The 27,234-nt window shown below is 31.0% G+C and overlaps 1 protein-coding gene across 2 annotated transcripts in view; it reads left to right on the top strand.

The window, feature by feature from the left end:
- The window catches only part of LOC118205678 (mdm2-binding protein-like), a 156,665-nt gene that overhangs the window by 75,260 nt on the left and 54,171 nt on the right, over nucleotides 1-27,234 (top strand). For both annotated transcript variants that reach the window (XM_035377972.2, XM_085827615.1), the window contains 5 exons: nucleotides 14,443-14,554; nucleotides 15,182-15,454; nucleotides 15,569-15,697; nucleotides 16,454-16,585; nucleotides 25,842-25,927. In XM_035377972.2, the coding sequence (XP_035233863.2) occupies nucleotides 14,443-14,554; nucleotides 15,182-15,454; nucleotides 15,569-15,697; nucleotides 16,454-16,585; nucleotides 25,842-25,927 (732 nt within the window). The remainder of the gene's footprint in view (nucleotides 1-14,442; nucleotides 14,555-15,181; nucleotides 15,455-15,568; nucleotides 15,698-16,453; nucleotides 16,586-25,841; nucleotides 25,928-27,234) is intronic.

Below are 27,234 nucleotides of genomic sequence, written 5' to 3' on the forward strand. Positions count from 1 at the left end.
TAAACCTTGCTGAGCGTTGCCATCGGCTACGAGTATATTGTTACGCTTTATGTAACACTTATTACTATCAAATGTAACAATGCAACCTTTATTGGTAACAGATTGAACAGAAAGTAGATTACTATCTAAACCTGGTACATACAATACATTTTCCAATTTTATTTGTGTAACCTGACCCTTTAAGTTTTGAACTTTAAAATAACCTTCACCAATACCATAAGAATTTAATTTAGCACCATTAGCTACAGTTACTATTTGTTTATCAGAGTCATTTAACTGAGAGAAAAAATTTTTATTACTCGTCATATGTGTGGAGGCTCCTGAGTCGATAACCCATTCTTGCGTTTGCGTATTTTCATGTTTATTTTCCACTTGATTAAACTGAATCTGCGAATTTTCAGTTTCAATACTTTTAAGATACTTATTTTCTTTAAGTTTTATTATGTTTTCTACACTTTGTGTATTTGCTATTTGGCATGCATTACTTTTATAATTTTGAGAATGATTTCTTACTTTACTATTATTTACATTTGTTTTCGGGGAAGTTCTAACGTTGCGTTTTAAATGAAAACAGTCATTTATGGTGTGGTTATTTCTCTTACAATAAGTACAAAATTGTGTAACATACTTTGGTTTATTTTCGCTTTTACTTTTTAAAGCAACTGAATCGTACTTTTGAACTTTCTTAGTTTCCACACGTCTACAATACTCATCTATTAGTTTGTTTTTAACATATTCTAGCGACAATTCAGCTTCCGATTTACTTTCTATTGCAGTTATTAAGGAGTTGTATGAATTTGGTAAAGAACATAGTAGTACAGTCAAAAGTCGTTAATCCGGACTCGTCGGGACTTCGGCGATTCCGGATTATCGATTTTTCCGAATTATAGATCATCACTAATTCAGAAGTCAAACAACAAAAATCAGCGTTATACCTACAAAATTTTCACAGTGGAATCTGTGAAAATTTTGTAGGTATAACGCTGATTTTTGTTGTTTGACTTCTGAATTAGTATTTATTCGGCGTGTTATTGTGTCTTAATTATAGATCATCAGTTTAAATCTCGTAAGGATGGCATGCAGAAATTCTAAAATTAAAAATATGAAACCGTAATTTATGAAATAAAGAACAATTATGATCTAAAGGGTATCAAAATTTACAAAAAAAAAAAAAAAAAAAAAAAAAAGCTTAATATTTATTTGTTTACTTTATTAAACATTTCTTTCAATGTAAGTTGTTTAAGTTGCTTCGTTTTATGTGATAATACTTTCTCTTTAATTCTATAAACAGACATAATTTTTTGTTCACTTACAAAGTTCCGCTGTTCAAGTCCCGTTAATTGCTGTGCCGAGAATACCGACTAACTTGTCAATCGAAATTTTTTCGTTTTCACTAACCTCTCTGTCACATTCTTCATGTCTTTATCCATTTTTTGCAGCAATTCCACTTTTTGTTTGTTGGACATCGAAACATACTTTCGTTTGGTAGATCCTTTGGAAGTTCCAGCATCGGAAATTCTATTTGACATAATCGAAAGTTCAAGTTTACTTTTATAAAATTGCTCTTACAGTCTGCAAAAAATAATAAGCGGGATCCAATTCGAAGATTAAGGAACAACGCAATCATTAACATTAACTGAAATAGATAATTAGATAATTTTAGCTTACACCGTCCGTTATACATTAAACGCGCAGGCGAAAACGTATTCTGCACTTGCGCACACGCATATGCGCAGTAGTCAAGGTCTTACGCGCACGTGTGAAACGCCTGTGCGCATGTGCCAACGCGGCGCATGCGCAGAAAGTTTTTAGCTTTGAGGCCCGGATTATGGGTGTCCGAATTAACGACTTTTGACTGTATTGCTGTTAAGTTATTTTCTTTAATTTCTTCACCTCTACTACACGGCTTTTCAGCCAATTCTAGTACTCCTTTGATATGTTCCTGCATTTTAGAACTTTCATTATATCTAATAGAATATAGTTTTCTAAGAAGAAATAACTTATTTGTTAAATTTACACGTTCATGGACACATTTTAACTTCTGCCAAACTTCTTTTGCAGATTTACTATGTAAAACATGGATAATTTGCGAATCCGAAATGTTTAGACATATTAAAGCTTTAGCTTTACGATCATTCTTTAACCAAATATCAGTATCAGTTTCCGGTTTTTCTTCGAATACAACATCATCTAAAACTTTTATTAGAAGTTGTTTTATTTTAAATTCCCACACTGAATAATTTTCATCTGTTAATTTTTCTATCCAAGTTGATTCTTTTAGAATAGACATTATTACTTGTTACAATTATTCTTATAAACTTTGTAACTAGTATTTTCAACAAAGAGTTTTAACACTTTATGCCCCTGGAATCTTACAACATTACAAAATTTCAATTTCTCAGTCTCATAATCACTTGTTGGTTGTGCATTAGCACTGAAGGCGTAATGAGTACGTTTCCTCAAGCACAGAATTAAAGAATCATAAGTCAAAAGATTAACTACGAAATCTTTATTTAATAGGATAATTCTGCTTAACTTAAGCATAACAATAAAGTAATAATCTTCACAGACATTAAAATTGAAATATTCAAAAGAATAACTTACATAGTATCATCATCAGTACTAAATGTCATTAGGTTCACCTATATTATGCAATAAGAAAAATAAACAGGAATATACTTTGCCATCGTACCTGAAAGAGAAGAAAGTACTGCTGGATTAGACCTTTGGCCAGGTACAAGTAGCTAGGGTGAAAATCAAATATTCTGCATTGCACACGAGCTTCACTTTCTCTCGCCAATATATACCTTGGCGCACGTTCGTTTCATATGCCTTTCGAGTTTCATTATGCAAAATACCTAAATTTATGCTAACATCTTTGTTGTCACTAGCTGAAAATAGTTTCCACTGTAACAGGGTGTTTTGTTTATGTATTTGATGTTTTTCATTATTATGTCATAGCAATAATCTGCCACAGTTAAAATGGCAGTGGATTCTTGGCTGTCTTGAGAACCTGCAAGTATCAAATGTTTTAACTGTTTTGCCTAATTTCTTTTGATATAGGGGGAGGAATGTTTGTACCTGATATATGATAAGTTATTAATAATTCAATTTGAACTCTAAATTTTCTTAGTTCTAAAAATTTAATTACATCCATAATGCATTTGAATGTGTCAAGCATTTCTAAAATTGTTGACAGTCAACTTTTGTTTAAGACTTCAAGGTTTAATTCGTTTGCTAACTTGACTGTACAAAAACGTTTCATGCTTCCACTATCCAAGAGAAGTCTGGAAAACACTTTTTTCAGTTGTTTTAACTTTTAGCATGCAAATCTGTAAAAGTATTTTTATTTACACTATGTGACATGGCCGAAACAATTTCTTTATTCTGTTGCTGAGTTTATGTATCATTTTTCAAAGCTGCTGAAAATATCTCTTATCTGTTGATGTGTTTTTAACTATCAAATTGAACTTAAAACATATAGCTTTTGAATCTTTACCTTTGCAAATTTTACAGACATTGATTTGCTGTTGTTGGCTTTCTAGAATTCTGTGTTTAGGTGCAAGGCACGAAAAAGAATGCACTTATTTCATCAAGATCTCTCTCTTATTAACTGTGAACATTGCTCATGATTCTGAGTCATTATTTTATGAGCAAAAAATGCAGTTTTGATTTGATGGCATGACTACCATAAATTCATTTGTGGTGAACACTTGCATAAAGTCATATTATTTGGAACAATATTCATCAAAATAGGAATAAATATGTTTGAATGTGTTTCTAGTTTCACATCAAGTGTTAAAAGGCTTCAGATTGGAACATTAATTGTATCATCAAAGTTTAAGCACTTTCGTTACTTTATTTGAGCTTTGAATGGGATTTAACTTTAAGTGATTAGAGATATGTGTATTGATCAAATCTGTTATTAAGAATGTCTGTGGCTAAGTCAAAAGTAGCCTCTGAAAATGAGAGACCTTCAATGGTCAATGCTGAGTTTCCACATAAATATGTTTTCAAATAATTAAATAATTGAATTTTTTATTTTTGAAATTATAACAATATCATGAATTGTAACTTTGAATTAATTCCAAAAATTCACCAAAATTTTATATTCTGCATAAAGATTTTCAGGGTTCCTATGGTCTTTAAAAACCCTTAGGTTTTCTGGAAATGAGTTTTGTCCCTTAAAAGTCCTTAATTTGGACTGGCAAAATGGCCTTAATTTTTCTCTTCTGGCATTTTGAGTGGTTTTTTTTTTTTTTTTTTTTTTTTTTTTTTTTTTTATGACTGCCCTTTTTTAGTATGAATTAACACTTTGGAGGAATATTTGTTTATTTATTGACATATACAGTCAAAAGTCGTTAATCCGGACTCATCGGGACTTCGGCGATTCCGGATTATCGATTTTTCTGGATTATAGATCATCAGTTTAAATCTGGTAAGATGGCATGCAGAAATTACAAAATTAAAAATATGAAACCGTAATTTATGAAATAAAGAACAATTATGATCTAAAGGGTATCAAAATGTACAAAAAGAAAAAGCTTAATATTTATTTGTTTACTTTATTAAACATTTCTTTCAATGTAAGTTGCCGCTGTTCAAGTCCTATAATTGCTGTGTCGAGAATACCGACTAATTTGCGAATTGAAATTTTTTCGTTTGCAATAACCTCTGTTACTTTCTTCACTATCGGAAGCAAATTATAATGACGAGGAACTTGTTTTAAATCATATCAAAGACGGAGTACATCGAGATGAAATACTACATTTAGTAAGGAATTATAAGCCAAATAAAATAAAAATATCTGCCCTTGAAGATAAGGATAGTGCTGACAGATCAACACACGTAAACGCCTATGCGCATGCATCAACGCGACGCATGCGCTGAAAGTTTTTAGCTTTGAGGTCCGGATTATGGGTGTCCGAATTAACGACTTTTGACTGTATATATTTGATGGGTTATCAAAGGAATTCTTTTCTGCTTCTTAATAGGGCATGAGGGATACTAAGCCCTGCCTCAACTGAAACATTTAATTTCTATCAAAACTATTTCTGTTTTGAGAATAAAGAATTCATATAACATTACATGAAAAACATTCTTTACCTTTCTCAGATGTTATTACTTCCATTATGGTGTACTCTGTTTGGTAATTTATCAAACGTTTGGCAGTTTCCAGATCAATTTGTATAAAAAAAAATTTTAATCTGAAAAGTTGTGAATTTTTTGACAATTTTTTTTTACAACCATCATAAAATTGATAAATATCTTTTAAACAATGATAATGATTTTAAAATGATATTTCCCCTCTCTTTTGGCGACTTGGGAATATTTTGATTCTGAAAAGTAAATAAGGTGATAAATGTTATGAAATACAGTTTCTGAAGCCCTTTGCAAAAGCAAAAGGCTGCTTTACTTATTTTTAAATAAATTTAATTTTCCTTTTGTGTTTTTCTGTAGAGTTTTTTCCCCATGTAGTTGTTTCAGAATATTTAAATGTGTATCAATTTTCTTTTTAAAATTATCTCTACACTTTTCTTGTGCTTGACACTCTAAGTGCCTTTGTAGCGGTTGCTATATCATAAACAATATTTTTCTGCTTTAAGAATTACTTTACACTACTATTTTCGAAAGAAATACAATTTATTATTCACTTTTTAAAGACTTTTTTTAAAAGGACATCATTCTATGATTATTTTTGTTTCCTACTGCTGCCACTCACATTCTACATAAAGTTGTTCAAGAAAAGATTATGTATGGTTTGTAAAGGTTACACTACTCCCCTTCTGAGCAACATAGTTGCGATACAAGGAGAAAAATTATTGTTCTCACATAAATACTTACATTACATTAAACTATATAAATACTATTTACAAAATATTAGAGTCATTATATGAAAAATTAGTATACAACATTAAATATTCACGTAATCTGGGTAATGTGCTGGAAAAGTAATTGTTCTCCCACTGCGTGTTATTTTAAATTTTAAATCATCCGTCTTTTCATTTTCATCTCTGTTTGATGGAATAGTAGGTTTTTCTTTATTTGTTAGGTTTGGAGAATCATCTTCACCTAAGGCTAACAAGTAAGCTTGTTTTAATCGATCAACGGAAACATTAATGCCTTTTCCTTTAATTCTCACTGTATTTGTCATTTCTGGCAATAACAGAAAAAGGTCCTTCATAAGGAGGGTCTAATGCCTTTTTGATACGATCCACTCTGACAAATACATGAATTTAAATCTTCATGGAAAAATAACCTATGTTTTCTTTTGCATTGACTTTTAATTGGTTTTAATTGTTCCATTTGTTTTCAGAGTTCACTGGTGAAAGTATCTGGTTCTAATTTTGTTTTGAGTTCTTAAAAGAATTCTCCTGGTAGCTTCAGTGATTTACCATAAACTATGTTTTCGATGGAGCAATTGCCATCATCACGTAGAGATGCACGTATACCAAGGAGTATAGTTGGTAAAGTTTCACTCCATTTAAGTGAATTGTGAGCTCTAATGGCTGCTTTTAATGTTCTGTGTAGTCTTTCAATTTTTCCGTTGCTTTGCGGGTGGTATGAAGTTGTTTGCATTTTAATTACACGGATAGTACCTAAACTTCTGAAAAGTTCTGATCTGAACCGATTTCCTTTATCTGTGATCACATTGAAAGGAACACCAAAACGACAAATTAAATTTTTATAAAATGCTTTTGTGCTTGTTTCTGCAGTAATATTTTCTATCGGTATAACTTCCATCCAGCAAGTGAAACGATCAGTGCATGTTAAGCAATAATTATTACCATTTGATGGTGGGTATGGTCCAATTATATCAAGATGAATTATGCTAAATCTTTCATGAGGTTCTTCAAATGAGTTAAATTTGGAAAATGTGTGGCAAATAATTTTACTTTTCTGGCAATTAATGCGAGTTTTAGACCATTCTCTAACATCGTTCTTAATATTCGTCCAAATGAATCTTGATGCTACTTGTTTCACTGATGATTTGATGCCAGGATTGTTCAAGTCGTGTATTTTGTAGAAAACATTTATTCGAAATTGTTGTCATATAAACGGTCGCATAGTTGAAGTTGAAATATCACACGAGATTATTTTTCCTGAAGGTAGTGGATGTTGTTTAAAATTTAAATTTTTGCTATGATTTAGTAAGTCTTTTAATTCTTCATTTTTTATTTGTTCGTCTGCAGTTTTGTCGTAATCGATGTCCGAAACTTATTCAATTCTAGACATCGAGTCTGCAACAATATTATCCTTCCCAGTTATGTATTTTATATTTGTCGAAAATTGCGAGATATGCTGAAGATGTCTTAATTGTTTAAGAGATGCTTTATCATTTTTTTGTTTAAATGCGAATATAATTGGCTTGTGATCTGTGAAAATCATAAATTCACGTCCTTCTAGCATGTTTAAATTGTTTGACGGAAAGATAGATACTTAAAAGTTCCTGGTCATATGTGCTATAAGCTTTTTGCGTGTCATTTAATTTTTTTGAATAAAATGCTATTGGTTTCCAATCTCTGTTTTCATATTGCTGTAGAACAGATCCAATTGCAAAATTAGAGGCGTCCAGTGACGTAGCTAGGGGGGGACATCTGTCCCCAGGTGCAGTGTCCAGGCGGTGCCAAATTGATCTACGAAATTTTTTAATGAAATGTTTTCCATTCTTAACACACAGAAAGGGGCGCAAATTCTTCAGTTGTCCCCAGGCGCTGGAATCCTAGCTATGCTGCTGGAGGCTTCTGTACATAAAGCTAATGGTAGATCTAAATTAGGGAACGTTAACATAGCAGCATTGGCTAAATCTTCTTTGCATTTTTCAAAGGAATTCTTTGCTTCTTCTGTCCATGGAATTATCTTTCGATTTTTTTTTTTAGGCCCACCAGCGGCCGAGAGGTAAAGACGCTGAACACTGGTAGTTCGGTCCGAGGTTCGAATCCCGCGAACGGGCTGGCTGCATGGGCGTTTTCATGGTTTTCCCCATGTGTAACGTGTATACGGGCCAGTTTCCCTTAGAAAGTTCTCCACGAAGGCATCCCTCTCTTTAGGCAGATAGCCCTTGTGTGCTTTGCCATAATTAAATACTCCAATCCGATCTTTTTTTGTTGAACCTTTCAAGTGTTCATTTAGGGAAGCTTTTGTATTAGCTCCATCTTTTAAGTATCTTCTATAAAAGTTAAACATTCCTAAAAATTTACGAAGTTCATGAATAGTTTCAGGAAGTTTATAACTTGTTATGACTTGTACTTTTCCTGGAAGAGGTTTTGAGCCAGTTGGTGTTAATCAAATATCCCAAAAATTCTAATTTGTTCACTCCCATCACTGATTCGATAGATTGATTACTGTTGAAGTCTATTAAATACTTCCATAAGATGTTTAGACGCTATTAGAATGTCGTCTAAATACGGAAAAATAAAATCTAGTCGCATGAAAACTTCGTTAAGGAATCTTTGAAAAGTGGAGAGAGCATTTCTTAAGCTAAAACTCTTCACATTAAATTTGAAAAGTCGAGATGGAGTTATTATAGCTGTCTTTTGTTTATCTTGCTCTGCTATTTGGATCTGGTAATAGGCTTTAAGTAAATCAAATTTAGAAAAATATTGTTTTGACTTTTAAAACGTGGTGGAAGTTTTCTATTATGAGTAAAGGGTAGCGATCTAGTATTGTGAGATTATTTAAACGCCGATAATCTCTGCATGGTCTCAGAGTGCTGTCTTTTATATGGACTAAATGAAGTGTGCTTGCCCATGGTGATTTGGATGGCCTTATAATATTATTTTCAAGCGTAAAGTTGAATTCTTGTTTGGCTATTTCTAAACTTCTAGGATCTAATTGTCTCGCTTTTGAAAAAATTGGTTTGCCATTAGTAAATATGTTATGTTCAACATTATGTTTTGTTGTAGAAATTAGTAAATCAGGTTTTGTGATTTCTGGAAATCGTGCCAAAATATTAGAAAATTTATTATTTTTGTTTAAGGTGCTTATCTTTGATTCATCGGCTGATGATGAAATTTCACCAACAACGCTTAGTTACACCATCAATTAACTTTTTGTTTTTAATATCAATCAATAAATTAAACTGGTTAAGAAAATCTGCACCCAAAATGCCTTTGGCTATGATAAATGGCCATTGAAAATTACGGCGAAGTCCCAAATCAAGAGTTAAAATTTTATGTCCAAAACACGGAATTTCAGTACCATTTGCAGCATAAAGTTTAAAATTGCTACTTACCTTGTCATTACAAGTGGCTGGGATTAAACTTACATCTGCACCATTGTTAATCAAACATTTTATCCCAGTTTTTTTTTTTTTTTTTTTTTTTTTTGTCTATTACAAAAAGTTTATAATTGAATTTACGGCAATTCTTTAAATCTTCAGCAGCAGAACCAGCCGTTAATTCTGATTCTGCTGCGCAGGCAAGTTTTCCGGGTATTTTCAGTTACATGGCGGCTTACGTTTTTCCAGAAAGCGTCTGGATCCGAAAGTGAAGTGGTAATAACACAGCTTACCATCCAGATTATAACGCGTCCGACTTCTACTTCTGCCTCTGGATGATGATCTGTTTTTTCTTTCTATATGACGACTTCTCTCATGTGATGCAGATGAAGTTCTTCAATCTGCTTTTCCAATGAAGATATTTTTTCCAGTAATTGGGAAGCATTTGGGGATGCGTTCAAATTCTTAACTTCAGTTGAATGAGCCTCATATAAGTCAGTTTGTGAATGCATGTCGAAAATCTTAGCCATAATCGCCAATTTATCAATACCTTCATCACTAACTGCCAATATATCTTTGATATGGTGCAGAAATTTGTCCATCTGTAATGTTTTTAATACCATGTCAGAAATATCACTAGTTGCCAAGGATTTCATTTTTTGTAATAGATGACTAGGTTTCACGTCACCAATTTCAGTGCCAGTTAAAAGGCGTTTGATTCGTATATTTTCACTTTCTTTAAATATATTTAATAAATGCTCTTTTGCCAAGGAATATTTGTTCAGTCTTATCAGTTATTATATCCCAAATAGTATCTACATATTTAGGTTCCATTTTCGAATGGCATTTGACTTTTCAACATGCAAAGGACTCTTTGTGGGATCTTTACGTGATTTATGCTTGCAGATATTCTTACATGATTTTACTGTGTGGTTAGGATAAAGAAATGAAACAAATATTGTTATACTTTACAAAACTGATTCTCCCTCATTTGGGGGGGGGAGCACAGATATACTGTTAAATTTAGGGCATTTGATTAAAGTATGATCTGTGTGTCTGTATAATGAACATTGATGATTTGTCTTTGATGATTTCAAATTGGAATACTTTTAGATTCTTTAAATTTGCAATTTTGCAAAGTAAGTTCTTGAGTTTGTAAGAATAACAATTGGGTTAAAGTACCTAGCTCATCTCCTCTCAATTCTCTTTCCCTCTTCTTTCTAGTAGACATGTCTTAATTGTTCAACAAGAATGTGCACAGTCAGTATTTAATATTACTTAACTTCATTACAATATAACTTAAAACTTCAACTTCATGATCTAACATTGCTAACGATTGCACAGATCCATTAATAGTTTGCTATTTTAACCATTTCCTAATAATAATTAATAGTTGGCTGCTTTAATAGTAACTCAATAATTCTTCTTTTCTGGAATACCTTTCTTCAAGTTAACTGCCGAGCAGTCTCATAATTTGTATGATTTTGCAACTAACCTTTAACCCTCTGAGCAGCATGGGTTTTTAAATCTGTCATGAAGACCTGTATTTATGCAGCATTTATTAGCTAAATTTATATAATTACTTATTTTGGACTCTATTTTCGTAAACTTACATTCATTAAGATTACATTTACATTATTAAAGAAAGTAAAATATCGGAAGTTATAAGCTAATATATATCAAGTAACAAAAAGTCTCATGACCGTATAAAGCCGGTCATGATGCTCAGAGGGTTAAATATTCCAATTTCATAGCATTAGATATAGTTTATTTTCATGCACACTTGAAGTCAGTCTTCGAATGTTAACCATTTTTCAACATTTCTTGAGAAAGTTGAAAATGAAAGTACATCTAATTTTATCTTTGTAGTATTAAATGAATGCTTTTTCATTAATTTTGAAAATGCATGATTTAGTTTTCAAGTTGGTGAAAATTTCATCAATAGTATCTCTAACAATTTCATTCTTAGTGATAAATTTGTGTAATTCAAAGAAAGCAAAGTAAATAAATGGAATTATTCATTCATTTATTTACATTGGAACATTCAATTAAAACAAAATAAATAAATGAATTTGGCAACTAGAAGCTTCATATTCCCAGTACCAATTCTGCTGACACATCATCCAAAGAACAAAGTATACAAGAGATATTTGTTATTCAACTTTTAACATCACTGAATAAATATATTAAGGAAAAATTAATATTCTAAATTAAATATGGTTACACTAATTTGTCATTGCCTTCACAGTAGATGATGGGCACACAAGATGAGGCACACATGGTCCAACTGCAATCTATGGTCAAGGACTCTCAAAGAATATTAGTTCCTAAATGTATAGGTGGGCAAGTTGATTCAATAATGAAATAACTAAAGAAACACTAAGTTTGCATCTTAAAGAACTTGTTATTGGAGGAAAGACCTTTCATCTCTAAAATCTTATGATATAAAAATAAAGCACAATTCTATAAATTTTGAAATTATTTTTCCTTGTAATGAGCTGACACACGACTTTTCAAAGGCGAATCAAATTTGTGTTAAATGAAAGCAGTCTTTAATCTTTGTGTTAAATGCATACATTAGAATAGTATTGAAACAGCCTATTAATAATATTTTGTGAATATATTTTCTAAAGAAAGATCAGCAAAGTGTTAACTTCCTTTTTGTAGTTAAATTAATCACTCATAAAATGGTTGTAAAAGACAAACATTTATTTAAAGATAAATCTTAATAACTTACACGTAACGTATTCGTAAGCGTACATAACATAACAAACGTACTTACTGCATCGTACCATTAAACATTTCAAGCGTACATCATCTCAATGTATATTTTTTAAATTATAAAATAGAACGACATCCAGAAATTAGCTGTTGCCATTTTCTCAATAGATATTTTGTCTAATAACAATTAAATAATTTACAATCGTGCTTACAAAAGTATCTGGTTGTAATGAAAGTTTTCTGCCAAAAAATGTTCTTAATAATGTTAGAAATGAAAAACATGAAAGTAGTACTTTTAGTGCAGGTAATAATCACAACTCAAATCTATGATTCTGTATCAACGTTTCAGTAGTTTTCAAAGCCTTCAGAAACTCGGCAGCCACAAGTCCAAAAACAGATCAGGATCATTTTTGACATCCTATGTAGAATGGAAGATAGCACTAGCAGGATGTAGTTGCAGGTGTAAAAAAATGTAGAAGTCCGAAGGAGTGGTGTTGAGGTTATATAGTGGGTGTGGCAAAAGATGCCATTCGAGTCCAGCTAGTGAATGTGGTCTTGCATTATCTTGATGGAGCATGGAACTCAGTTCAGTGTTTTTCCTTGATAGCAGCGTCAACACAGACTAGCATCTCGCTGTATGCCTTACTGTCGAGGGTTTTACCTGTTTCCAGATACTTTTTGTGGATAATACCATGGCAATTCCACCAGATACAAAGCAGGAATCTTTTTGTTAGGCAAATTCCGCTTTGCAGTGCTGCAGGCTGTGTCACTGAGAGCAGTCCACCTCATTTTCAGTCTTTGTTGTTGAAGTAAATCCACTTTTCATCACAAGTGACAATCTAGTCCAGAATTTCGTCTTTGCGCTGATATTCGACCAGATTAATGCAGACCTGAACTTGTTTGTCCTTATCTGCTTAAGTCAGCTCATGCAGCACCTAATAATTGAACTCGTACATCACGTTTGCAATGCATATTGCAACTGATGGGCAGGGCACTAATATCTAACTCCTTAGCAAGCTCTCGGGTGGTTGCATCCTGATTTTTTTCCAAAAGTTCTTGTGGGCAGGCTTCATCCATAGGTTGGGCGGAGCTCTCTACTTTTTTAATGCCATGGTCTTTCACGGTGTCATATTATACAGCATTAGTACCTAAAGCTGTACACATGATTTGGTGACATTCTGTAGCTGACTTTTTGCAACAGAACTGGAAGTAAATGATGGTTCTAATCTGGTAGCATGATAGTTCCATTTCAGGCACCTTTTACTTAATGATAATGTTATTTTTTGTACAAATTTCACAACACAGTGTTCTAAAGCAAGTCTTTTTCTTTGAAACGGCAAATATTTTTTGACAAAACATGATTAAACACGCCAACGTGAACTGTTTGTGGTGGCAGGAAACTTTCGTTAAAACCTAATATGATGCATTATATCTAAATTTATTAAAAGTTCATTTTTCTCCAGGAGAGAAACATCACCTTCTATGTAAACTGCATCAGAATAATGCAGATTTGAAGCAAAATATCTAGAAATGAAAAATTTTATTTTACTGTCATATTTAAGAATTTTTCCTACTGCTTCTTATATAAAATCATAATTTTATGTTGCTCTTTTTGAATAAAAGTTATAAATGAAGTTATTTACATTTAACCTTGAATTTGATCTAATATCAATTAATTGGAAAATTTTTTATATAAAATGCAAACTTTTACATGTATGAATATGCTTTTGGGAGAATTCATTCCTAGTTCTTGAAAGGATTAATATCTCCACGTAAGTCCTGGGTTTACATATAATAAATGTTATTTTCTATATCTGCTATTTTATATGTAAGAAATATTGTATATAACAAAGACGGCCACTCTCTACATTAACATGAAAGAATTAGACTGCTGCAAAGACCAATATATTGCCTCCCCCCCTTTTTTTTTAAATTTCATTTATTTTTGTTATTTCAGAGTTTTAAATGCAATGCTATTATAGTGTTCATCAATGATTGGATGCCAGAAATGGTCCCAACCATAACATCAACTTTGGTTTATTCTGTGAAACTGTTTGAAACTAGATTTATCCTGGTTATGCCAGTTTGCCCAGAAGTGCATCCCTTACATAAACTGGAGTTATCTGTATATACTGTTGAGTGCCATAAAAAAGCAGCAACCATTACATATTATTGATAATTTTTCATGAAAATTCTTTTAAAAAAATATATGATTTGCTGTATTTTAATAAGAATTTGCCATCCTTAAAGTGTTGCAAATTCGGAGTTTTATATTAAAAATAATTCTGCTTATTAATCAGTGTTTATTGTATGATATAAATTTTACATGCCATTATTCTTTTATAATAATTACTTATTCTGTATAAATGTTATTCTTTGAAAAATTAAATTTTTTTGCATATTTGAATGAAAAATATTTTAATTCCTTTTCATGTCTTAATGAATGCATACAAATAGCACATTTAACTCTGAAGGTTTCATATTTTATTTTTTATTTTTAGGTTGCTTTAATTGCTAAAATGGGTTTTTCGTTAGTGAATGAATTATCAAAGCCTGATAAAGGAATGAGTACCGGACGTTGGAAGAAAATGGTGTCAACTGGAAATATAAAATGTGAGTATATTGTTTTCAAATACAGAGTGATGCAGTTAACTGTTTTTATTCCCCTCCTGCTTTTAAAAAAAAACAACTTATCTCTTGCAAAAATGTAGAGTGACTCATAATTCCCTTCAGTGTTTTGAAATTCTCTTGTAAGACAACTGTAATAAATACAGTAAAGGGTACATACTAGTATGTAAAGAAACTTTACAAGTTTTGGGGGTATTTGATATGTGCATGCTTAGCGAATGAAGGACTTCAGTTTGAGCTGATAATCCCAACCTGCTTATTCTGTCTGCATGGCTCATGCAGTCAGTTTCCTTGAATTGAATTGTATCAATCATGAATTGTCTTGTCTGTATGTACTTCTATGTTATATCTTTACAGAAATCTGTATTATGTCATCACAATAAAGTCACATTTGATGTAATTTAAGATGCAGTAAGCTTTCATTTGAAACCCATGGAAGGAATAAAAATCACATGTAATTTGATAAAACCAATAATTTAGATATATTTGCCTTTTAATTTAAATCCTAACATATCACTTAGCTTCTGGATTCTGAAATACATTACTCAACTTCTGGCTTCTGAAATACATTACTGTCTATAGTATATTTCTGTTTAATTTTTATCTTATTAGGTCCAGAAAAATGTGTTCGTCCTTTTGAGAATTGCTTCACCTTTGTAATTACAAAATCTGCTAACTCCATGACTGTCATTGCTTATCCTTTAATGGACCCTAAGAACTTCAATGCAGATTTTTATTTTAACTTGACTGATTTGAAATTGGTAAGGAACAGAGATGGAAAAAATGAGAATAAATTAACATCTTTACAAGTTCCATATTTATCAACACCTTTATTTCAATTGCTCATAAGGAAAATCAAAATGCTGAGGAATTTTCATCCTGAAGGTATAAAATGATTTTAATTTCTTAATGATTGATTCTTATTCTTGAAATGATTAATTTCTTTTTAATATGTTTATAGTAATTTCAGAAAATAATGATTTCCTTTTTCAATTGCAGATAAAAATGAATGCTGTTCTTCCAATACAGAACTACATGGCCTTTTATTTAATATTCTTAAAACCTTTGAGAAAAATCTTCCCATCTGGGAATTATTTAGAAAAGTAAATTCTTGTGATGTAGTTTATGGTAATTTAGCTTTTTTGTTACCTATTTATTTGACAATCATTGTGCATTTTTTTAGTATCAAAAGGTATTTTCAAAATTATACGATTTATTCTATTTAAGTAGTTAAATACTTTATTAAAAAATACTGTTTTAGAATTTTTATGCTGTAGTAAAAATATCTGTTCTAAATAGATGTAATAAAAATATAAAAATAAATCTGTTCAGTGTGAATTTCTTATTTCCCAATTGATTAGAAATTAGTTTTAAAGATGAAAAGTCATTGTATATACCTGATAAAATTCTCTCTGATTATCTACATCTCCATGGAAAGTTGCTGATTCGTTGGTAACTTTGTGAATAGGCAAAAAAATGTGTTTGTTTCACTATTTTTATGGCTTACAGAACTTTTTTTTCCCTTAGTGAATAATGGTAAAAGAGAAGCTTTTTTCTAGGAAACAAGAAATTGTACGAGAAGGGGGGGGGAAATCTAAGTGGTCAATATTTACATTTTTACTACTAGTGAGTACTGTTCAACAAAATGGTGGTTAAATGTAAAGCATATGAATCCATATGCACTCAAATGTATGTGGTATGCACATGTATGAATTTGTATATCACGTGTATGTTCAAAAATATGCCAGAAATTGGTTAGGTTCACCATATGTTGAACCCAGTGATGCAGATAATCAGAAGGTTTTTTTTTAAAAAATAAATTGGAAATATTTCATTTGATTCCAAATATTTCTTAAACAGCGTAAACTAAAATTTTGTTTTTAGATGAACTTGATCCCTCTGACTGGCCAGAAAGAGTGCATTTATTGCAAAAACAAATGCACATGGAAGAAATTCAGAAGAACCTTCCTATGAATAAACTTTTGGCCCTTGGTTCAAAATTAAACCAACACAGTGGTAATAAGCATATTACATACTTTATTCTATTATTTATGTACAGAGTTCTTCAGAGGGTCTTGAAAGAGAAAACAAAAAATGAATAACTTTTCTTTATTTTAAATTTTCAAGATTCACTCATGAAAGCAAAGGAAATAAAAGATGGATTTCTTAAAATGTTTGCTTTTAATGAGACTACAGAATGAAATCTCAGCTCAGAGTGTTCCATTACCTGAGTTTGTCTGTTGAAACTGCCTGTTGACACGTTGTTACACTTGATATCACTGTTTTCAGCTGTTTTGGAGGGCATGATTGTCATGTTGATTGTCATGTTGAGGTCACAGCAAGTCTAGGAGTCACTTGTTGAATGTGGAGGAGTTCCATTCTATTGAAATCATATGTTTTGGATCCAGTGTTTATAAGAGACATTCCTCATTAAGAACTTGATGTAGAGACATTCTGAATTCACTAGTCTAGTGAGAAAAATAATGCTTGAAGGTGTTATCAGTGCATAAGACAGTGACCTTTTCTGGAGGATAAAGCTTGTCAATGACCTTTATTTGTCATTGCGACAAATTTGATAGCTGCCATATCCATCCAACCAGAAGTATGCTGGAAACTGATATTGATGGGGGTGAAACCATTTTCAGTCATTTGGTACAAAAATTTGGTAAACTCCAGTCTTTTCTCAACAGTCAAGAGGTGGTCTTGATTTGATTTTGTAAGAGAAAAGATTAAGATTTTTGCGGACTTTTCAACATGTTGTAGCTAGATTGATGTCAAATTCTAGTACCAAGTTTTAAATTGATGTTGATGAGTCTTCCTCCATTATTGCTTTAACAGTAGTGAGGATTTTGGGCATCGGTGCTGTCTTTTGATTGGTCTGCATGTGATCTTTATCGACAGCCACTGAACTTGTTCATTCAGAAATGCTAGTTAATGCACGTAATGTGCTTAGAAATGGCTTTGTTCTATTTTTAAAGACAGTAGACCATTTCCAGGGTGCTTCTGCAAATCTCTTATCATAAAGATACATTTTTGAGTTAAAAAAAAAAAAAGTCTGTAATTGACTATTCGCCATTTTCAGTTGGAAAAAAATTGAACAAAAATAATCATATTCTAATAAGTTTTCCTTTAGACCCTTTTACAAGTGTACACAGTTTGTTATTACTAGCTCTCTCTTTGATGAGTTATTCAAATAAAAGATTAACAAGATCCATTGAAGCACACTGTATTTTCATTTCAATAAATGTTTTGAAAATGTAATATATTTAACTATTTTCTTCTAGAAACTTATTATTGGTTTTAAAAATATACTAAATAGTGCAAAAATTATTTTCTCACTGTTGTTATTCAAATATTAATATGCTTTTGGGGTTAGATTATCAATTAATTTCTTTTTTGAGATTACAAGAAATATTGAATTGAAAATCAGTTATCTAGAATATTCATAAAGATCAGCAAATTGTGACTTCAGATATAAATTATTTGCATTGAATAACTTGAAATATAATTGTTTTAATGTTCATTGGATTTAGAATGTTTATTTAAGCTATAAAAGTGATTAATGCATCATTTTTGAACGGGTGACACTTAAATTTCATTCTTTTGTGAATAAAGTTTGATACTTGAGATTATCTGCCATATAAAAAATTTAAATTAACATATGATTGATCTTGTCAGTATATGTGAAAAATAACATTATGCTTTGGTTTGCATCAAAAGTAGATTTTAAACAAATCAGACTAGTTATCGCAGTTCCATAATTTGTTTTTAAATTCAAGTTTTAAATTTTGGTGAGTTAATAATTATTAATATAATCTTTATTTATGTATTATTTAAAATAATGCAAAACTAAGTATGATAAAAACTAACAGTAAATATATGTTTATCTCACAACAGTGTCTGCTTCTAAATGTCTCATGTATTTCTTGGAAAATATTTAAAAATTAATTAATTAGCGAGCTGAAAATTTCTGTTTAACAATTCAAAAGATACAAATACTTTGATTCTCATTCTTAAATGAAAATAATATCTAACTTTATTATCTTGTAAAGCTAAAGTTTTGCTGTTGTTGAATAAAATTAAAATTTAGCTAAAAATAATTTCTATTTTAAAGTTTCCTGTATCTGTTTCTGCATTTCTTTATTTGGAAATATGTTATACTATTTAAAAAAAAATACGTAGAAAGAGGCTTATTATACAGTACAAAGTCCGAAATCCAGGCGTCCATTATCTAAAATCCATACCTCAAAACTACCATTTTTCTCGTAGGCTTTTTACGCATGTGCATTTGATTCCCACTCCGCGCATAATAAAACATCTGGAGAGTCCCAATTCTTAATTTCACTTTGACACTAAATAAAATACCTTCTTTCTGAAGAAACAATCATTTTAGCATAAATTTGTACGATCAGTAATTTGGCTCCGTTGCTGTGTATCTGCTTCGCACACATCTCAAACCTAAACATTCCACATAGATGCATCCTTGATGTGATGTTAACCTGGTGACACCGCATGTTTATCAACACGACAACTTGAGTAATGGCTCATGTAGCAATGTGTAAACAATTTTTTTTTTTATGTTAGTAATTGAATAATAAAGGAGTATGGTAACATTTTATGTTGACATTATGCTTGACGATGATTACAGATTGAAGTTAAATGCACTAAAAAATGTTGACGAAGAAAAATTTCTTTCCGTGTGTTAAAAATAGATTTTGTTGATGATACTCAAAGACCCAAAGATTACATTTAGGGCTATTGGAATTAAGAATAACTGATTTCTTATTCACATAATCCCAGAACCAGCACCAGGGCTCGTATGACCATATCGGGTCGAAAATTTAGGACCCACAGAGACTGCATTAGGTGGAAAGATATCCAGCACCGGCCGTCAATAAGGCTTAAGTATATGTGGGAATTTATTTATTTAGAACTCTGATAAGACTTAAGCATGTGCAAGAAATAGATATAAGTATAATAAATAACTAAACTAATACAATTGAGGCTTAATTGTCTTAGTGTGCAATAAAAGCAAGATAAAATTTATCGGAACAACTTGTCGTTAGTCGCCAAGCTCATGATGCATAGCCAAATATGTATAGTGAACTATAGTAAATTTGATGATGATAGCCGCTAATTTTAAAGGTTTTCGGATATCGCAAAACAAAGGTGAAATTTTCCAATAACGAATTTTGTAAAGAAATGGGGAGAAGCGGCAATAAATGAAGTTGATATAAAAGAAGTTTTTCATTGTGATGACAATGGTTCTCAATCATCAATCAATTAATGAATGGCAAAATCAGGAGTATGGTTCTAGATCCAGAAAATACCGCTACCGATAGTGAAGAAAGTGACAGAGAAGTTATTAAAAACGAAAAAATTTCAATTGACAAGTTAGTTGGAATTCTCGAAACAGTAGTTACAGGACTTCAACAATGTAACCAAACAAGAGATTATGTCTGTCTACAGAATTAAAGAAAAAGTATTAACGAAAAAAAAAAAAAGCAACTTAAACAACTTACATTAAAAGAAATTTTTAATAAAGTAAACAAATAAATATTAAGCTTTTTTATTTTGTAAATTTTGATACCCTTTAGATCATAAATACTTCATTATTTATAATGAATTATGTTATTGATGCAAACCAAAGCATAATGTTATTTAAATCATGATTTCATATTTTTAATTTTATAATTTCTACATGCCATCTTACTAGATTTAAACTGATGATCTAATATCTGGAATTGCCGAAGTCCCAACAAGTCTGGATTTTCGGAGTATGCGCTGTATATATATGTTGTCATATAATTTTATTGTTGCCTTTACATTTAATTTTAGATGCAAGTACTAATGTACAAAAGAATTACAATTCGAAATTTTGCAATTGACAAATTAAAATTTTTGCACCATCAAGAAAATACACAGTGTAACATGGTATATCTGTAAATTTCGAAATGTCCCCTTGCACAGCATAAAGTTCTTAGAAAGAAAGATATCACACTTTAAAATATTTATTTATTTATTTTTTGAGATAGTGTTTTATTTTTTCACTCTACTGGATGGTAGTTTCGCCACGAAGCAGAAGTAATTTTGCTGACTAAATGCAAAAATACGCCCACTATATGGTGGGAGTTTAAGATGTACACCTCCTTAACTCTCCAAGCGGCACAGGTTTTTGGATCTATCATGAAAACCTGTATTTAAACAAAATTTATTAGGTAAATTTGCATAATTACTTATTTTAGTATCTAGCATATATTCATTAAGATGATATTTACATTATTAAAGAAAGTAAGAAAGCAAAGTATCTTAAATTATAAGGTAATATTTACCAAGTGACCAAAAATAATCTTATGACAGATAAAGTCCATCATGCTGCTTAGAGGACTGAGATGTCTGTATGTAAACCTGTTTAACGTTTAACTAAGTGATAGAGAAGTTACTGAAAACGAAAAAATTTCGATTGACAAGTTAGTCAGAATTCTTGTCCACAGCAATTACGGGACATCAACAATGTAACTGAACAAGAGATTATGTCTGTCTACAGAAAAAAAAAGTATTAGTGCCAAAAAAAAAAAAAGCAACTTAAACAACTTACATTAAAAGAAATTTTTAATAAAGTAAACAAATAAATATTAAGCTTTTTTTTTTTTTTTTTTTCGGAAATAACTAAGATATGTTAATTCCGAAATTGTGGTTCTTAAAAGTTTGTGTTTATATCGAGAATGTTTTCCATTAATCTTTTAATATTTGTGTACATTCGCCTTAATGTACACAAATAATTCTGTTTTTGCCAGTCATTTGCTGTTTAATGTTAGGAAACTAATAATCTGTCCTGGGCTCTATTTTTTTTGTCAGTTGAATGGGCTGGCTGCATGAGAATTTCATGTATTTTCCTCATGCGGGCTCTTACAGACTGATTTTCCGTAGAAAACCCTCTTTGAAGGCATTCTTCCTCATATTCAGACTGCTATAGTGTTCTTTGCCATAAATCAAATAAACCAGCATTACTCTGTTTCAGTTAATTGTTTCTTAAAAATTCTTCAGTTCATTAAACTATCTTCATTACATTTACCATATTGCCTTGCATATTTTTCCTCCTAGCTTTCCAGCCTGAAAATTTTAAAAACATTCAAATAAGTTCCCCCTTGCTCTATTGTACATAGTTTTTCCATCGGAAAGCTAGTTTAGTGGTAAATTGCATTCCTTTCATTATTTTTATTCAATGTATTTTATTTGTATTGCCATTTCATCCACTTTATTTTTCCTTGCATTTATTATTTGAAACATATTTTGGGCAAATTCTTCATTAAGCTATCTGGATGTGTCAGGTATTCTCACACTTAAAAAAATTTTGAAACATCTGATTACACTTTACTTTTATTATCTATGTTCCAGCTCTTTGTAGCCCTATCTACTGTTCGATCTGGAAAAATCCATATTGTTTGTTCGTCCTCTTCTCCTTCCTTCTTCTAGTGTTACTTTCGAGAACTGTGGTCAAGTCTTGTTTGTGTGAGGTGCCTTTGGAGCTTTACAAGGCAGTTAAGGCAGACATATCACATTCTACGTTATAATCATGGCTTTAACATCATTGACTTAATTTGGTTCTTCAATTAGGATCGAGAATTTGTAGTTAGAAGCAGCTTCTTTTGGGTGTGTATGCAGTATGAATGCTGTGTACTGCAAATTTTCAAAATCAAGGGAAAGAAAATAATCACAGCTACATAGCAAAATGTATATTGAAAGTTTTAAAATTTGTTGAAGTTAATAGTGTCAAATATGACAGTAGACAATTTGGTGTTCAATCTACTTGAATTAGATACTGGAGAAAAAGAAAAAAAATTCACTGACAAAGACAAATTTGGAGTAGAGATTGTTTCATGTCCAAAAACTAGAAACTTTCCAGAAATTGATAGTGAAGTGCTAAATTACGTGGAGGAACAAAGAAACAATGGTATAGCTCTGTCGCATGAAATGATACAAATGAAAGCAAGGGCTGAAGTGAAAAAATGTGTTATTACAGCCCAAGAGTTTAAAGTGAGGAAAGGATGGTTTGATTGTTTAAAACAATATTTGCTTAACGTCTACCAAAATCTTATGAAGGAAAGGTGTTAGAATTTCACAGATTCATGATCCAGAAAAAAAAAAAAAAATTACGGTTAGGGTCTTGGACATAAAGAAAATGCAGATCAAACTCTATATTTTTGGAACAAGCTTAACAACTTTCCTTTTAACTTAAGTTAAAAGGAAACAACTTCTCTGTTAGTAAGTACTAGTAAGAGCTGAAAGATGCCTTGCAGAGTAATGTTAGTACTGACTACTGAAGATAAAAAATTTCTATTTTTCATAGTTTTTAAATGGAAGGTGATGCTAAAACAAAATCTTCCTGATGATATCATAGTTAGGTTACACGAGAAAGGTTAGATGTCGACTTAATGAAAGACTGGCTCAAAATTATATGGGAACTGTTGCCCTGGTGCTCTTCTACATGAGAAGGCACTATTGGTCTTGGTCAGTTTCTATGGACATCTTGTGGAAGATGTAAAAAATAAATAAATAAACACTGTTCCTCTCATTATTTCAGGAAGACTTATGTCACTTCGGAAACCATTGGATGTGTCAGTGAATAAATCATTCAAAGACTTTCTCTGAAAGTTACGATGACAATGGTGATGACCGTAAGCTATAGCAGATGATGGAGACAGTAGTTCCATCAGCATTGAATGATTTGAGGTCTAGGGAGTAGAAGTGAACAACAATAGGAAACAAGTGAGACTCAAGTTACAGGGAAGAAGAAATGAAGCTATTTTATTAGATGCTTTAATGTTAATATTACAATGCATTCTTACCAGAATGTAAATTTATTTTAAAGAAATAAAATTGTGATAGTTATCAGTAGTTTATCCATGACTACATTCCATTTGTTATATTCGTACTGTAACTGTGTCCTTCAAAAATTAAATTGTGTATAATGTTGTAATTTTCCTCTTTTTATTCTCGGTTGATTAAATTAGTAAAAAAAGGGAGAATGTGGTATTACATTAAAGCGTAGAATATTATGCAGCCAAATCACATTTAGATAAACATTAATATTTTCAGGGTTTGTATGGTACTTTAAAAGCCCTTAGGTTATTGGAGAAGTAAAAAAACTTAGGTTTCTTGGAAGCAATTTTTAGTCCTTAAAAAAAGTCCTCAATTTCGGCCAAAACCAGCAAAAGGTTCTTAATTTTACTCATCTGTCATTCCTGTCTGTTTCTTTACGATTGCTATATTAAGTGTGAATTTACATTTTAAGTGTATATTTTTTCACAAATATGTGTTTAATGGGTTAACGTTTGAAGGTTTTCCTACTTCTTAACATAAATGGTGAATACTCAAGTGTTAGATACTATTGAAAAATAAATATTTCAAAATAACTGTGCCCCTCACTCCCCATGGGAATGAAAAATTCATAAAATTGAAAAACAACTTTTTTCCTTTTTGAGATACAAGTTCTGTTATTACACAGCCCTAAATTTAGCTACTTATCGATATTTTGGCAATTTGAAAATCAGTTTGTGTACAAATATTTTATTCAGAGATTTGCAAAATTTTACGGATTTTTTTAACTAACATAATAACATTGATAAATGTCATAAAAATAATGATAAATTAAAATTATATTTAAAAAATAACATTAAAATAAAACAATTTTGTTTTCTCCTGCCATATTTTAAAGAGCATTACGTTCCATTTTGGTGACTTGGAAATATTTTGATTCTGACAAATAAACAAGATAATAAATGCCATAAAACATAGTTTCCAAAATACTTCTTAGAAAAAGAAATGCTACTCTAATAATTTAAAAATTAATTTCATTTGTCCTTTTTTTTAAATATTATTTCATGTTAAGAGCTTTTACCCCATGTAATTGTTTCAGAATATTTAAGTATGTATCATTTTTCTCTTGAAAATTCACTTAACCCTTCTCTTTTCTAAATTTGTTTTCAAAAAACCTCTGGGCTTTTTGCTCTTACAGAGCTGTTAGGAATAATTTGTCCTTCAGATTTTAGATCTTGCACCTCAGAAGGTCTAAAGGCAGGATTTATATACCTACTAATGGATGATTGTTAACATCTAATGAATGTGTTTTATAGAATATTTGCAATGAATTACTTATCTTTTGCAGACGTTTTTGAGGAACAGTGGAAAGAAAATTATTTGCATTTTCTTCTTTTAATCCCAGAAATATTTCTCTTAATACGTTTATTTTCTTATCTTTCCCACTAGAAACAGGCATCAAAGCAATCGCAGAAAGCAGAGGAATTGAAAACCACAATGAATTAAATGATTCATCATGTATGTCTTAGTACATCATATATATAACTGAGTGCCTGCCCTAAATTCTGAAACATTTGCCCTAAATTTTGTTGCTCGATATTTCATCAAATTCTAAAAATTCTTCCATGCTGGCTGTGGGGCTGATCTTGACCTTATGTTATTTCATATTTATTTTCAGAGCTCCTATTATTGAAGAAATGAAATTAGAAGTTTCTTCGATGCATTCTAAGTACAACCAGTTCTTTAGAATTAACAAAAATTTTAATGTAATGTTTAACAAAATTTTTTAATTAAATTGGCTCTGATCAGTGCTTTCTGTCTCTAAGCAAACAACTGCAGTAGCAAAGCCAAGCTTTTGTTATGAGTCATGCTGATTTCTATTTTTATTGGTATTTTACTCCACAGTTTAAACTGTGCCACTTGCATATACTTCTGGACTGAACGAATATGTGACAAAATGAAGCATAAAATAAGGAATTAGTATAAAACAAAATGTTTGTAATATTTAAATAAAAAGCCATTAACTTTGTTTAAAATATGTGGGACTATTCTAAATATAAAATATAAATATTTCAGGAAATTTTGTAATTTAATGTTAATAACTTTAAAAAATTTTATTTAATTTTATTCTTGATTTGCTTTATAGTTAAGTTAAATGTTAGATTATGTTTAATAATAATGTATCCTACTTACAGTTTTGTTTTGTTCTTAAAAATTAAAAAGTGATATTGCAAAAGTGAAGTTTAGGTGTAGATAATTGCTTTAGTTTATTCATTTCCTATTTGCTTTATAGGTCTTTAATTTTTTTCATTGATGGTCCTAATTTTCAGGTACAAATAAGTGTATGAACCCATATTTTGCAATCATAATGGCTCGAAAGGTTTCTAAGAGTTAAAAAATAATTTTACATTGATTTACTATTAAATACTCATGATGTGTATTCTCTTTTTAGTTTCATTTTCAAGTGAAGATATGGAGAAATATTTTAAGAGTACTGGAGAAGCTAAAGATGGAATAGCTGCTGAACCAGTATCATTGGTACTGAATTTTGAATAATTCCATTATTGTGGCTGTATAACTATGTTATTTTTTAACCCTCTGTTGTCATATTAAGTTTATACACCAAAAAGCCATTACATTATGACCACCCTCCATCTATACAATGGGCTCGCCCGGGAACAAAAACCACTGCATGTGCACAGCTGATGTTGGAGTATATAAAACTACTATTCATTGTCTTTCCAAACATAGCATGATTTGTGACATGATGGGAAAAGCAGCTGATTTATGAGACTTTGATAAAGGTCAAATCGTTGTGGCTCGGCAACTGAGAACATCAATATCAGAAATGGTGCATTTAGTGGGCTGTTCACATGCAGTTGCGAGCACATATCTAAAGTGGTGTATGGATGATGAAACGACAAGTCGCCGGCCTGCAGTGTGTCGTCGACAGTGCACAGATTCCAGAGGAGAGTGGAGATTGCTACACATTGTTCACCATGACCGAAGAGCTACAACAGTCAAAATCACCACCAGCTGCAACAGTTTATACGACTGCCATTTTGAGTGTGAATTAGCATTTTGGAGGAATATTTTTGGCGATACACTGACAAATATGGTTATCTTTTGAATTGGTGAATGGGTTATAATTTGTTCCTATTTCTAATATAAATGGTGGAATATTCGATCTTCTCGAGATAAACTTTTCACTTTTGGGGATGTGAATTCTTTTATTAAACGGTTCTAAATTTGGCGACTTATCAACATTTTGGTGATTTTACAATCAGTTTCTATAGAAAATTTTTAATTCCAAGATCTGGGAATTTTTCAAGGATTTTTTAAAACATTGTAACATTGATAAATTACATTAAAACAATGGTAATATATTGAAATTATATTTAAGGAATATCATTAAAATAAAACATTTTTATTTTTCACTGTCATATTATAAAGTTCCCTTTTGGCTACTTATTATACAATATTTTGATTCTGAAAAATAAGCAAGGTATAATGCAAACAAGGTGCATGCTTTATAAAGCACAGTTTATGAAACTGTTAGCAAAAGCAAAATAGCCGTGTAATTAATTAAATATGTCTTCTTTTTAATTTTTTCATGGTAAGAGTTTTCCCCATGTAATTTTCTCAGAATATGCAGCAGCTTTCTCTACAAAATTAATTTTACACTTTTGCCCCTGTGATTTCTTTCTTTCCCCCCCCCCAAAAAAATATTTCTGGTCTTTTTTTCTGTTACAGAATTGGTAGGTGCAGTTTTTCTTTGGAATTTTAGGCATTGCAGCTGAGAAAGTTTAGAAAGATTTGAAGGCGAGATTTATAGACTCACAATT

Source organism: Stegodyphus dumicola, chromosome 12 (genome assembly GCF_044657685.1).
Source record: "Stegodyphus dumicola isolate Sdum_Otavi_A_Nest chromosome 12, ASM4465768v1".
Classification (NCBI taxonomy): domain Eukaryota; kingdom Metazoa; phylum Arthropoda; class Arachnida; order Araneae; family Eresidae; genus Stegodyphus; species Stegodyphus dumicola.